General features: G+C 45.2%; 1 protein-coding gene across 3 annotated transcripts in view; it reads right to left on the reverse strand.

The window, feature by feature from the left end:
- NYAP2 (neuronal tyrosine-phosphorylated phosphoinositide-3-kinase adaptor 2) overlaps positions 1 to 15,808 on the reverse strand; it is a 342,325-nt gene that overhangs the window by 285,964 nt on the left and 40,553 nt on the right. For 2 of the 3 annotated variants that reach the window (XM_075340770.1, XM_075340769.1), the window contains exon 2: positions 2,768 to 3,011. In XM_075340770.1, the coding sequence (XP_075196885.1) occupies positions 2,768 to 2,973 (206 nt within the window). In that variant the 5' untranslated portion in view covers positions 2,974 to 3,011. Of the gene's footprint in view, positions 1 to 2,767; positions 3,012 to 15,808 lie in introns of those variants that run through there. The other variant, XM_075340771.1, reaches the window with a different exon arrangement.

Raw genomic sequence — 15,808 nt, forward strand, 5'->3', positions numbered from 1 at the left:
ACAAACATTATGCACAAAGCCATCTACCATGAAACTTCATAGCATTACCTTTTGTCATTGTTGAGGTATCTCACTAAACTTCAGATTTATCCCAAGCTAAGCTGTAATTATAATTACAAACCCTAGACTAGTGAACCTATGGCACCATATATAAAATATGGAGATATTGCATCACCTTAATTGACTTCTCTAGAAGTAAAACTACTATAATCCTGTAAACTGTGATCTCTTGTGAGCAGGGTCTTCTCTCCTTCTGTACCACCCCTTCCCTGTAGACTGTGAGCCCTCGCAGGCAGGGTGCTCTCTTCTGTTGTACTACCCCTCTTTTGTTGAATTTGAGCCCTCATGGGCAGGGTCCTCTCTCCTCCTGTACCACCAATTCTTTGTAGACAGAAAGACCTCGTGGGCAGAGTCCTCTCTCCTCTTGTACCACCCATTCTCTGTAGACTGTGAGCCCTCACAGGCAGGATCCTCTCTCTTCCTGTACCACCAATTCCCTGTAGACTGTGAGACCTTGTGGGCAGGATCCTCTCTCTTCCTGTACCACCCATTCCCTGTAGACTGTGAGACCTTGTGGGCAGGATCCTCTCTCTTCCTGTACCACCCATTCCCTGTAGACTGTGAGACCTCGTGGGCAGGGTCCTCTTTCCTGTTGTACCACCCCTTCCCTATAGACTGTGAAACCTCGTGGGCAGGGTCCTCTATCCTCCTGTACCAGTCTGTGCATTGTATTGTTTATGATTGTTGTACTTGTTTTATTATGTGTACCCCTTTTTACATGTAAAGCATCATAGAATAAATGACGCTATAATAATAAAAAATAATAAAATAATAATGATAATAATAATCAAATCAAAATATTTAAAGAAAAAAATAGCACAATTCCCATGAGCCTCAGAGAGAAAGAAAAATACACAATATATAGGATTAGAGCTCTAATCTCTCTACGTAATTTCTAAAAGGACAAAGTAGTAAAAGCGGCAGTAGTGCTATAGGAAACGTCCTCTGTATAATTCAATATTCAAGAAACATAAAAGAACTCTGAAAGGAATGTCAGCCATCATATGGGAAGGGTTTATGTGCAACAGTTGGTGTCTAATTGCTCCAGACATTTGGCTTCCAGAGATTTATTTACCAATGAGGACTTTGACAGATCCAGTGAAAAGGGCCATAAAAAACATAAAGACTCTTCCTGGCAATTCTCTAATTGAGCTGTGATGTAGGATTCTACAGCCTGTGCCTCGCCTCCTCTTCTGGAACCCTTAGCATTTCCTTTAGGTTCCTGAATAGGATTTACAGTTTCACGTTTTTATTTAGCATCTCTTAGTCCTAAAAAATCCTCTGTTTAGCCCCAAAGGTGGCATTACAGTTAAAGAGCATTGGGTGTAGAGTAACTATGTTACTTCTTATTCATTGATCCTTCATACTTTATGTGGTTCTGGAGATCTTAGGTTGATTTATTTGTTAAACGGAATTGGTGTTATTTCATCCGTTCAAACCAAACTCCCACCATCAGGTTTGGCACCAAACTTTCCACTTTGCAAGGTCCATGGGTTCCCAGGGGTGCTTACACTTTTGATCCAGAGTTTCATGAAGGAAATATAATGCTTTCTCCCATACATCCAAGGATGGGATTTCCATGTTGGGTGGTTGCTCAGTATATTCTGATCCTGGGTTACCAAGCTCTTGTGGAAGCCCAGGAGGAAACATTATCAAAGGTAAATTACTCCCTCCTGGAAGAACCATTCTCCCCAGCAGCGCTGCATATATTTACAGCTGAGGCATCAAACATCACAGGCACATTCACGTGTAGAATCTCATCATCGTGAAAATCATTCAATATATTCAATATATTTAATAATATTTGCACTAGGGGTTTAGCTAATAGGGGTAAGGTCACACCTGGGGAAGCACCTTAGGTACAACAGAGGTAACTGTACACCTAGGGCCAGATGAGTAGGGGGCCATATAACAAGAAAGACCCCACTTAAATGTAAAATGTGGAAGGAGCAACATTCCAAATTTAGCATTTTGGATCTCAGGAACTTTAACTTATGCCTCTTGGCTGCAGGAATCAGGACTCAAGTGAAATGCTTATATAATGATTTGGATATTGCTGCTTTGTAATAGACTAAAAATGACAATGTTTCTTAAGATAACTTAATTTTATGAATTAAAATAATAAAATGTATAATAGTATAATGGCCGAATGTAGCAGAAGATGCTGCAGACATTCATTTTGTGTACAATCATTTATGTCAGGAACCCAACGCAATTGATTCAGCAACTCGATAAAATGAGAACATTTTCCAAAGAAACCTCACTCATAAATGAACAAATCAAGCCCTAAATGCCCGTCCTAAATATACTGGTCACTCATGTTCAGCAACGTGAACTGCTGATATTTCATATTTGGAATATAGGCAATTTACTTCCAAATATTTGCAGGAAATGACCATTTAAGTTTTAGAATGACCTATCCTATGCATCCAGAACATATCCTCAATATATCCTGTATGTACTGTATGAATTTCATACATATATGCAAAGTAAGAGTTAAATCTGTTCGAGCACTTAAAAGCATTGGAAATGCTGAGTGATAATAGCTGGCTGGCTGTCTTCCAATGTCTGCTATAGTGAGGACACAAAGCATATTTATTCATAGGGAGGAATATTCCCTGTTCCATATATGAAGCAGCTTCATGCCATAAAGTAACTGTACCTTTGAAATATAATAATATTAATACTCATCAATAATGATATTTACCGTTTAATAACTTCCTCTTGCTTTCGTCGTTTTTCATTTTTTTCTTTTAAGTAAGCCAAATTTGTTTCATTCCTCAGGCGATCATTTTCTCGAGCAATGTCTGAAGCATTCTGTATAACCAAACCATCGTAGGCTTTAAGCCCCATATCTTCAATATATTGGAGGAATGTGCCCAGAGTATCGTCCTCCTGATTTGTACTCATCATCTTGCAGAAGAAGATAATTTAAAAGCAGGTAAATTGTCCTGTAAATCAAGGAGAAAAGGTCACTTAAGTCATCAAGGCTCCTTCACCGCCCCTTCTAGCCCCGGTATTTATACCATTGGCACAGGATCAGCTCATATTATTAGACACCTCTTACGCTCTTAGGGGTGCTTCACACACAGCGAGATCACTGCCGAGATCGCTGCTGAGTCACGCTGTTTGTGACGCAGCAGTGACCTCATTAGCGATCTCGCTGTGTGTGACACTGAGCAGCGATCTGGCCCCTGCTGCGAGATCGCTGCTCGTTACACACAGCCCTGGTTCGTTTTCTTCAAAGGCGCTCTCCCACTGTGACGCACAGATCGCTGTGTGTGACAGCGAGAGAGCGACAAATGAAGCGAGCAGGGAGCAGGAGCCGGCGTCTGACAGCTGCGGTAAGCTGTAACCAGGGTAAACATCGGGTAACCAAGGTGGTTACCCGATATTTACCTTAGTTACCAGCCTCCGCCGCTCTCACGCTGCCTGTGCTGCCGGCTCCGGCTCTCTGCACATATAGCTGCTGTACACATTGGGTTAATTAACCCGATGTGTACTGTAGCTAGGAGAGCAAGGAGCCAGCGCTAAGCAGTGTGCGCGGCTCCCTGCTCTCTGCACATGTAGCTGCATTACACATCGGGTTAATTAACCCGATGTGTACTGTAGCTAGGAGAGCAAGGAGCCAGCGCTCAGTGTGCGCGGCTCCCTGCTCCCTGCACACACAGCTAAGCGGTGTGCGCTGGTAACTAATGTAAACATCGGGTAACCATACCCGATGTTTACCTTAGTTACCAGTGTCCGCAGCTTCCAGACGCCGGCTCCGTGCAAGCGCAGCGTCGCTTGCACGTCGCTGCTGGCTGGGGGCTGGTCACTGGTCGCTGCTGAGATCTGCCTGTTTGACAGCTCACCAGCGACCATTTAGCGATGCAGCAGCGATCCTGACCAGGTCAGATCGCTGGTCGGATCGCTGCTGCATCGCTAAAGTGTAAAGGTACCCTTATTCACAACAGACGTAAACTAAGTAACTGTTTATAACAACACTATTATAATCTAGATATAGTAAGCCCTGCATAATGAATAAGCTGATTTTACCAGTACTACCATTCACTTTATAATCATGGCCATGATTATGTCACCTTAAAAGCATTAACTTTACCATAAGGTTACAATTGTCTATAACCTCTCATGTGTTGGGTCACCGTGATTAACTTTGTTGACTATCTCAAAATGACAAGTGAAGTGACTGCCTCACAAAGACAATCCCTTTAATAGAAGCTGGACTAGAAAGAAGCTGGTAACCATGAATCTGGCTTCACTAAAATAGACTGGTAATCACAGATTTGGCTTTTTTTCTCCATAATAAGCCATTAACCCTCCTTCCCCCACGGGAAAATATTTCTAAACCATAGAGAGATGGAGTCCACTTCAAGAAGAGGTCTCCACTCCCCGATGTCCATATGCCTTCAGAGAGCACACATGGATTGTCTTGGTAGGACAAACCCTTAACATTTCACAATCATATGACAGACATTCAGCTCAGCCAACGATGCCTATTAAATGGTTCCAGAGGTGGGTAGGTTATTGTTGCAGCATAATGTAGGGGCAGAGACCCTGATTTCATTCATATGTCACTTAATGCACCACTACAGCTTTTTGTTTTTCCCCATTATAGTGGAGCTTTAAATGTAAGTCCCCAGCTCCCTGTCTTATACTCACCTTCCATCATTTTCATACTTCACCAAAGCCGCACCTATTTCGCAGCTCCATCTTGTGCCTGTTGCTTCTGACTGGCCGATATCGGAAGCTACTTCACAGGCGCTCAATGCAAGTCTATGAGGGCCAGAACGAGGCTCTCATAGGGATGTACTGAGTTATGACCTTTGGTGTGTTCCATGAAACACTGGAGCAGCAGCAAGTCATTTTTCGCTGCAGATAGACCAGAGCGCTGCTGGAAAAGCATGAAGGTGGCAGAAAGTGAGTATAGGACAAGGCTCAGGGGACATAGAATTAAAGCACCACTACAGCAGTGTAATAAAAAACACTGTAGTGGTGCTTTAGTAGGCTTCTTCCTGTAGTTTTGACGAAATCACTTTTATATGGGCAGCAGCTCTGCTACCTTTCTCAGAGCTCTGTGTAAACCCACCCACAAGATTGATTGACAGCTTTCTGTCTACACTGTGCATAGGCAAAACTCTACCAATCAATGGTAAGGGGCAGGGATGGACAGAACTTATAATGTCAATGACTACTTTGCAGCAGATCTAATAGTTCTATCACTGATGATCTGATGACACTCAAGACTACAACAACCAGCCTAGTAAGGGAGAGACATATCACTGGAATCAAGGTCCTGGACCCTACATTATGACCCTACCAGAGGAGGTAGAAAATTCCTGGTAGCAGAGTATCTTTTAGACTATATAGTTGATACATTTCCTAGGGAACTGAATGTGTTCCCCATAAATGTAAAATTGGTGGATAATCCATCTGGTGACATTAGTGGAAAGGTCACTGCAAAACTTCAAGACTCCGATCCTTAGATCATTACCGTATATTATAATCCAGTATTTTATCCCTGCCTTTTGTGAACCATAAAATGATTAAAGATACTCAGGCTACGACATCCATAGAAATATTTACAGAAAGTGTTTAGGCTTGGAACAATAGTCTGCCGAATCGTGACGGTAGTCACGTTATCTCTAGGTAGTTATGTGATTTATATGATCTTCATATTTGGAACCGCATCTAGATGAAGCAGGCACTGAAGTCGTCAGGTCCTCTGTTCCCTTGGGCTCGGTCGTAGATGTTAACATCTGCAACTGTGATCGTTACGTCCCTAATTGACAGGCACGTGCCCAACTGGTTAGGCGAGTCTTATCAGTGGCATGCGCCTCCATGTACCTCACTAGAAATGTTACTTCAGTCAGGTAATTGAGCAACATTTCAGGAGTAAGAAACACAACTCTTTTGATGGATCTGACAGGCGTGTGTAGCCACAGCCCACCTCGCCCCGGCTCCTCACCAGCTCTGCTCATTCCGGCAGAGCTGCCCAAAACTGACTTAATAATACTATAAGTTGCAAAGTTCTGTGACTTTTCATTATATTTTGTAGTCTATACACTTTGATGAATTGAGGACTATCAACTGTTAAAGTTGGCACTTGAAAAAGACTAATCTCACGGCTCATATGCACCACCAATGTTCTATTATCTTTTTTAAATGTATTAAAAAACAAAACATAAAATCATATACAAAGTACAAAACATTGTGTATCTAGATTTGGGAGGGATGAACAAACCACATATAGCACTTGTTTATTTGGCTCTATACTCTACTATTTTAAATATACTGTACTGTAACATTTTATAACAGCTAAGTACCAAAGTCTGCCAACACTCCAACTGGCGTATCTTATGTTAGCGTGTAGTCATTTCTGGTGTGTTTATACACTCAGTAATACATCGCCTCCATACTTACTTAATTTAGCAAAATACACAGTTCCTGAAAAACACTTGGGTGCACCATATGGTACAAGAGATGTTTAAGAGCATTTGATTCAAATTAGGAACAAAACCTTCTTACAAGCAGAGTGATATGAAAAAGTATGTGCCAGATGTCTCCTATTATGACATATTTGTCACACAGAATGGCGGCTTTGTGCCGACTACTGCACCCTCATGGTCTACTATAGATAGAATTCATAAAACACTGTATATTGACATTTACTATATATTGACATATTGATTTGTTGGCTGCACTCAAGCCTCGTCATGCTCAATTAGATGTATGTAAGTATCATTACATTTTATCTAGTGGTTGAGTGAGTAATGAAAAAAAGGAGACATTATTAATGGATAACAGGCTCTTAAATCATTATGGATTAAATAAAAAATGTGTATTTTTATTCAGGTTCATATTGTATTGCTTAGGTTCATGGGCGTAACGACCGCAGTCACAGAGATCGCGACTGAGACTTGGTCCATCAGGTTTAGGAGCCTGGCGCCCGCCCTGCAGAGAAGCAGCCGGCTTCTCTCTGTGAGAGAGGAGCTGCGCTGTTCTGTGTCAGACCACATCCTCGCTATGGGGCCTGTGAGTCAGTGGGGCCTTGTCCCAGCGCGGCACTGGGCCCCCCTCGCCCCAGGCCCTTGCCCGCTCAGGTTCCTATCATTTTCTAGATTATTTTGTCCCTAAGGAAACATTGTCAACACCCTATTCTTTTAAATGATTTAGTTTAATTGAAAGCCAAGATGAAAAGTATAGATAAAGACTTTGGGGAAACAGAGACACAAGAGCAAAGGGTGATACTTTTAGAAAAAGATATATTAGATCCAAATAATCTGCTCACCTTAGTGAGTCGTGTAGGCACAACTTCTGTGAAAGCTCAATAACATTTACTGCTGCCCCATGGATGGAGGATGAACTCCACCAGGATGCTTGAAGGAAAAGACAATTCACGGTTTTGGGCTGTGCTAACCGAAATGAAGGTCCTTCATCCAATAATTTTAAGAACACATTTCCATGCCAGACTGCCATCTTTTTCAAGTGTACAGTTTGTTTTTACACTTGAAAAAGACCCAGTCCCTTGTGGAAACGCATTGTGGGATAAAAACCTCTTCTTTATATTATTGGATCATAGATCTTCATTTTGGTTAGAGCAGCCCAAAACCGTGAATTGTCTTTTCCTTCATGATCAAAATACTGAAGTTTTTTCACAGAGAATGAAAATAACTTTCTATAGGACCCTTCAAACGTCCATGTCTCTAGTACATGCGATGTCTATTTTTACATGTACTGGAGACATATTCACTCGCCTAGAAATTTAAATCAATGGATAGCTTCACGCCTCTGTATTTTCACATGGGCCATGTGTACTCGTGAGCCACAAGAGGACAATTCCAAGTTTTTCCCAGCAGCACGGATGAAAAATGTACAGCAGATGGATGGCTTCCTTGTGACGCTCAAGTGACACGTATCAGAAAAAAATAAAAGACACTGAAATTAATGTGTAAAAGGTGTGCAAAGATAGATAAATAATAGATAGATAGATAGACAGACAGATAGATACATAGCTTGAAAGATGTTTAGCCAAATAAATAATTAAAAAAAATTATGTGGGCTCCCCCCATTTTTGATAAACAACACAGGTAAAGCAGAAAACTATGGGCTGCAATTCTTAGCTGTCTGCTGTACCTTGGCTGGTTATCAAAAATAGAGGAAATCCCATGCCATTATTTTTAATTATTAATTTAAATAACTTTCAAAAAATGACAGCCATGACAGCCGCCCAGAATGTCAAGTGGTCATGTCATGAGGTTACTGCAGTTCTTTGTAGCCGGGTCTCACAGAGGGTAGTGTGAGAGCCAGCCGCAGTGACAAGCAGTGACATCATAAGGTTAATGCCAGAACTCAGCTGTCTGCTTTACCTTGGCTGGTTATCAAAAATAGGGGGATCCCACTCCGCTTTTTAAAATTATTTATATAAATATTTAAAAAAAAAGGTGTGGGATCCCCTCTATTTTTGATAACCTGCCAAGGTAAAGCAGACAGCTAAGAGCTGCAGACCACAGCTGTCTGTTTTAACTGCGCTGGTTATCAAAAATAGGGGAAACGCCATGCCATTTTTTTTCATTTAATTATTTTCTGTACATGCTATGCAGTTAAGTATTTATTATCTATCTATCTATCTATCTATCTATCGATCTCTCTCCATCTGTCTATATTTACAGATTGTCATGCGTTTGTTTCTGGTGTGTGTCACACAGGTGACACACATGAACACACGGATGGAGAAAATGGACCGTGCAACACATGCGTTTCTTCAATAGACGTGTGAAGGAGCCCTTCCCATTTACAAAGAAAGAACTTTGTAAATTTGTTGACATTTTAAACAGTTTTTACTGTTTAACTTTTTGATCCTAAAGGCATGCACTATGTAAAAATAAGAAAATTAGCAATTTTCCCCCCTCTGCCGCCTCAGTGTGGCTTCTCTTTCTCTGGCCCTGATCTTTGTTGGCAGCAGTGGTAATTTTTCAACTACAGCCGGAGACGGCTGCAGGCAATAGCTGCTCCACAGTCGTGCTGATGAAGACGACAAGAAACAATGGAGCCCAGTAACATGCTGTAGTTGTGACGTCATCGCTGCTGCCATATCATCAAAAACCAGGGGCAATGGAGGACAGAGTAAGTGCTGGAGCAGCAGGGGTTAAGTAAAGCTGAATTTCATCTTTTTACATAGAGACTGAAAACATAGCTGGAAGAATTCTATCCCATAAATGCATACATTCGTTAATAATCACACATAATCAGCATGCCATGCTGTCCTTTATATCACAGGATGAGGACCTTCACAAGTCATTCATTTTCATGGGAGACATAGAACGGGAATCATGACACATAAGCATCTGACATAAGACAGAATCGGATTTTCTGCATTCTCTATAGAATTTATTAATGCCTATTATGCATGCAAAAATAAAGAAAATCTACCTTGCTCCACAAAGCCTTTTAATTCATGAAACATGTTTATCTGAGTGCATTTCCACATGGAGTATAAACGCCTCGTTTGTCCTTAGCTTTATTTTAAAGACCAACTATCCAAAAATGTTGGTCACCCAGAATAATATTTCTAGTCTCTCCTGCACTGGAGTCTGAAGCAATCTTATGCAAGATTTATGCACAGAGCAGTAACCACTGGCAATCATTTAATGTACTGAATTAAATATACAGAAGAGTAAGGAGGAGAATTAAGAAAGAGACTTCTTCAGCACCGCATGGTGCATAATGGTGTGCAGATAAAGGCTCCTCCAAATGAAAAAAAATCTCCCTAGTATTTCATAGGTCTTTGGCTTTGAGGAAAAAATAGGAATTGACGCTTTGAGTGTACATTGTGTACATATAAAATTTTTTAAAGGGAAGCTGTCACCAGATTTGGCGACTATGAGCTGCAGCCACCAAAACTGAGCTCTTATATATGTTGCGGGCGGGGGACAGACCATGGCAGGCGAGCTGCTCGAGATGCTCGGATCCGGGCGGTTGCTGGGGCTCGAGTGGCAGCCGGCCCCCTGTGCGTGCAGCCGTCCGTTGCCCGCAAGTGAAAAAAGGGGGTTAAGTCTATATGGGGGAGGTTGTGTCAGTGACGCCACCCGTGGGTTGTGGTGATTGTTGATGACAACGCCGCTACCTTGGTATGGGGTGACTGGGGCTGATGGAGCGGGGCAGCAGGATGGTATCCCCTCCACGGGTAGGGGAGGTGTTGCCCTGGGACCCAGGTGTCGGTGAGATATAGTGATAAGGCGCAGTCTGCGGGGATGGACTGGATGATACCGGTGTACTCACTGTTTTGAATAAAGTCACACAGAGTCCAGAACGTAAACCAACGGCCGGTAACCGGTAGCCTCCGGAGGGGTGTGCTCGGGTCCCGCACACTGGTGAACAGAACAGGGGCCCTTCCTCTTGCACTTTAGGTTGGTGTCTTGTGTGTTGACTATTCCGCATGAAACGGGGAAGTCCACTCCCGGTGACTTTTCCATGGGACCTGTGGCCCGCGAGAACTGACCCTTGGGATTTTAGCAGGTACTTGCAGACGCCCTATCCGCCTCGTTGGGCTTCCATCTCGCTCTATCTGGGCTGTTAGTGGGACAAGACTTAGAATCTTGTCCCTTGCTGGTTAATTGCAAAGGTGCTTGCAGCTGTCCTCGCCCTAGGGTCCAGGTACCCCAACTGTGCATGGCCTCTGGACTGGATTTCCGCTGTCGGTACCGGCGGGCTACAACCCTGCCCTGGTCCACTTAAGGTGTCCCGCGACCGGATCTCCATCGCCTGTGGCCCTGCTCTGCCGTCTGCCACCTAGTCAGCTTAAGTAGTCCAGTAGTCTGGGAGCTACAACCCCTGACTACCACTTCCTGTCCTCTCACTTCCACTGTCTCCTCTCAATTGCAACTCCAACTCCAACTGACTCTGCCCCTTCCAGAACACCTCAGAACCCCTATGTGGGCATCACCATCTGCCTGGCCCTGTCCACTGGTGTGTCCCTATTGTCCTGGGGGGTGACTAGACTTTTGTGGCTGGTATTTGCCAGGGCGTCACATATATAGCATTCCAGAATACTGCATATAAGAGCCAGGCTGCACTGTAGAACGTAAATATCACTTTTATAATACTCACCTAGGGGGCGGTCCAGTTCAAAGGGTGTCGCTGCTCTCTTGTTCGATGGGTGTCGCTGCTCTCCAATCCGGTGCCTCCTCTCTGCTACATTCTCCGTTCTCCTTCGTCCCAGCCCAGTGTGGATGACGTGTCTATGTCATCCACACAGGTCGACATTTCTCAGGCGCACTTTGATCTGCCTTGCTGAGGGCAGATCAAAGTAATGTAATGCGCAGGCTCAAGGAAAGGTTGAAGGCCATCCGCGCATGCGCACTACAATACTTTGATCTGCCCTGAGTAGGGCAGAACAAAGTGGCCTGTGCAGGATCTCAATGCCAGCCAGTGTGAATGACATAGGATGTGTCATGCACACGGGCCTCAGAAGAAGGAAGACGACGATCGCTGCAGAGAGGAAGCACCAAACCGCCGAGCAGCGACACCCATTGGACCGGACCATGCCCAGATGAGTATTATAAAAGTGTTTTTTACATTCTACACAGCGGCCTGGGTTCTTATATACAGTATTTTAGAATGTTGTATATAGGGGCTTACAGGTGTTGGCTGCAGCTTATAGTCGCCAAATCTGGTGACAGGTTCCCTTTAATGATTGTGAACCTCCATAGATTTGATTAAAATGGCTGAATCTAAAATGAACACATATTTAATTTTATAATTACTTCGTTTTTGTCACCAAAACTGCTAAAAGCTGGCCTGACTATACACCCAAATCTATAGATGCTGATATGGGATCCGGAGTGATTAGCTTACTGCTTCTTATTTATGTTTGATTTTTGTATATTAGTATTTCCTTCCCGGGATTTATTACCATTAGTGCTATATTTATGCACCACATATGCACATAGAAAAGTACTGAATTCTAGACCGTCAAACCTAGGTTTGCACATGTCTTTCACTTCACCTTCATAAAACGTCTATTAATGCACACGTTGTATCAAAGATTTCTCAGTATATTGCAACAATTCTCCTTGTACTGTGCCACAGGGAGCAATGAATGCTGCCGCTATGCTGGTAATCGTTCTTCTGGGATATCGGAAACACAAGCGTTCATTCACATGGCTCTCATTTATGCAAATCATGTTCTAGTCACTAGAAGTGTTCAGTGTGTGAACTGCAGTTCTTGTGATTTCAAGCATAGATGTGCAAATAAGCTCACTGTCAGGCTGAATCTTTCACACGGGGAACTGTCTGTGTTATGACCTTATGAGTCTATGGTTCCATTTTGTAATATTACTTCAGTAGCCGTATTTTTCAAGAATTTGCATATTTTTACGACATTTAGATTTTAGCTTAGAACGCTTCAGCTTCATGCAGGTTAGAAGTAACGTCATGACCAATATATCCTTTATTGATATCAGTATAATATTCACAGAAATAAAAACACAAAAATACCAATAAGACAGCAGTACACTTAAAGGCAACTTGTCATAAAAAAACTATTATGGAGTTAATCTACAGATTAATAGCTTTCTGAACCTGACCGATGCCTGCACTTAGAGCCCTGCTGCCAAGAGGAAATCAACTTTATTCCTCTCAGTAGCGCTCAGCTTCCAGTCAGAGGGGCGGCGCCGGTGTGTGTTCAGTCACCGATAAGTGACTGGTGTCACACTTGGTGACCAGTGTATGATGAGTGACGGTGTGAAGCCCCACAAGTGTTGTGTCGGTGCATTACCTTCAGGGACTCCACATGGATGGAACAGTCTGGTCACAGGTAGGGAACCTTCTTCTAGGATTGTCGTGATGCCACTCTCAGAATTGCGGTCAGTGGAGACCGCCACTGCAGGTTAGGGGTGCCTGGGGCTGATGGTAGGTGCAGTCAGTTGTAGTAGCCTCCTGAGAGTGAGGCATGCCCCAGGGTCCCGTGTAGGTGTGTAGAACCACAAGGCGCAGAATAACTCAACACAAGCAGGATGTCTTTCAGGGGTTTTACTCATGGAAGGTGGCAGGGTGAGTAACCCGGGCGTAGCTGGGATGAACCAGGCTGGAACCAAGTGTCCTTCAGGCTGACTGATGAGGGTGGCTACCGACTCGCCTTCCTTAGCCCTTTACGTTTTGGGGTAACCCCGACTTTTAGTCCCTATGGGGGTCACCCAGGGAAGTTGCTGGCGCCTCTCTCCCCTTCTTTTTGGCCCGTTTGCTTGTAGCCTGGACCAGGACACTCCGGCTGCTTGCCTCCTGTGAACTATGGGCCCTAACTGTGGCTACGTGGCTGCGGACTCTGTAGTGTGGTCTTGGGGGTATAAAGTGCCCCCTCATGCAGGTTTGGCAAAGGAAAGGTGAATCTATCCCTGCACTGGGACCTGCTACCCGTTTGGGCCTGGTAACTCCCTGGCAGTCTCCTTACTTCCCACTCCGTTGCTCTCTCTTTAGCTGTGTGTGGATTTCGGGTAGCACTACTAGGTGACCGTTCTCCCCCGTCGGTAGTCACTGCGCGGACGCTGTTAGACTGCCACAGCTCCAGGGTCTGCTTCTGCTCTTCCTGAGCTGCACACTAAACCGGCTCACTCGTGGGACCTGCACTGCTACTCCTGTCTGAGCTCCACTTCCATGCTCCTCACTCCTCCACACTCTGCTTCAGACTGCTCTTCTCCTCCTCCTTCCTCTTTTCCCTTTTGTGCCTGCCTACGCCACCTAGCAACCAGGCTCTCTACCACACCCCTTGAGTGGAGATGGAAGCTTCGCCCCCTCCACCCCTCGGGTGGAGGTGGAGGCTTCGCCCCCTCCTGGGATCCCCAGGGGTCCTCTCAAAGGTACATGTGTGAGACCTGATCCCTATGCGCCTGTGTAGTCACACCTCGGTCAGCCTTCTGGATTACCTGTGTTGTACTGTCCCCAGCATGGGTGCAGTACTCAGTGGTGCCTGACCAGGTCAGGGGCGCCACATTCCCCCTTAGTTATCACCAGCACGTCCTCGGGCTGCAAGACAACATTTTAAAATGCATAAAACAGTAAAACATGGTAAAACGTTTTAAAACCATCAGGTACCATACATCACCACCCTCCACCCACAAGTCCGTTAACCCACCCTAAACCCTCTCTCGTTGGCCGCGCCTTCAGCCACTTCTGGCAGGATGTAGAGGCGGCTTTCATGGTCTGGTGGTTTTCAGGGTATACCTGGCCTGATGGAGCCGCGCCTTCAGCCTCTTCTGGCAGGATGCAGAGGCGGCCTCCACAGTTGGTGCTGACCAGGTACCCTGTTTGTGGTGGAGAGCCAGGCCCCATAAACAGGCATGCTCCCTGGTTGCAGGCGAGCCAGGCCCCTAAACAGGCTGGCTCTGGTGGTGGTACCTCTGGGGTAACTATAAACACTGCGAGAGTTTGTGGCTATAGCCAGTTCATAGCCTTAAGGTTCATGGGTTTCTCACATTAGTTCATGTGGGCACATTTCTTGAACATTAGCGTTGCAAAACTTCAAACTTTAACTTCTGTACTTTACTTTACTTGCTTTACACAGATTCCTCCTCACCAGGGCTTGGGCCTGTAGGGCTGCGGCACCTGTTGCTTTCTCCATCTCTGTCATCATCTGTAGTGGTCTCATCAATGGGTTCTTTGTCTTTTCTTTCCTCTTCTTCTGTGTCTGTTTCTTTTTCTGTGTCTGTTTCTTTTGCAGGATTACTGTAGGGACTTCTGGGACATGGTGTAACATCCAGTGCGTACCATCCGCGTTCTCCTTGGTGCATGGTGAATTCCACTGAGTCTCCCATCTGTAGATTTCTTCCTGGATGTCCTCTGGGTAAATGTGCTCTAACATCCCTTCTGTTCACAAAGATGCCTTCTTTCATTCCAGGTACAACTATAAAGCCATATCCTGATTTTAAACTAAAGTCTTCCACTACTCCACGACAAAGTGGGCCTCTGACCTGTGATTTGGCTCTTCTTAAAGACCGTTTCTCTTCCAAGTCTCTGGCTGTTACTTCATCCTTCCTATCTGGAGATTGCTGTGCAGGGGAAAACTTTGTTCTGCTGCGGCGCCGTGTCTTGCGGGCTGGATTCTGCTGGGTTGCTACTTCACTGCTTGCAGGCTCCCAGGTGAGGTTTCTGGACAAATCTTCCTCTTCATCCCAGCGGGAGTACGGCAGCATCTCTGGCTCTGGGCATGGATCCACTGCTGATGGCTCCGGGGTCAACTTCTCAGCCTTCTGTTCTCCTCTCCCCCTTAGTTCTTCTGAGCACTCCTGTTGTGGCAGCGCTGGGGATGGGTGTTCATCAGCCGGCCAGGGCAGTGGACTTTTTGGCGTGGATATTGCCGGAATCCTCCTGGGGGTGTGCGGAGGGAGCAGATACCGGTCCACCATCTCCTGTGGGAACTGGGCCTCTAGGTCAGCCTTCAGCTTCCAGTATTCGGGGTCCTCCCCCAGCAGGGACTTCCTAGCAGGGACTTCCTTAGACTGGGGAGCGGTGTCTGCTCTGGCCTTGCAGGCTGGGGTAAACAGTGGTACAGTCTTGTCTTGGCGGGCCGCGCCCTGCATGGCGGCGGCCTGGTCTTGACGGGCCGCGCCTGACATGGCGGCGGCCTGGATCAGCGTCGCTGTCGCAGTCTCAATCAGGGTCGCAGCTGGAGTCTTAGCGGGCATCGCTACTGCGGCCGGTTCTTGGCGGGCCGGGCAGGGCATCGCTGCGGCGGCCTGAATTGGCGTCGCAG

The sequence above is a fragment of the Anomaloglossus baeobatrachus genome, chromosome 3 (assembly GCF_048569485.1).
Source record: "Anomaloglossus baeobatrachus isolate aAnoBae1 chromosome 3, aAnoBae1.hap1, whole genome shotgun sequence".
NCBI classification, from domain to species: Eukaryota; Metazoa; Chordata; class Amphibia; order Anura; family Aromobatidae; genus Anomaloglossus; species Anomaloglossus baeobatrachus.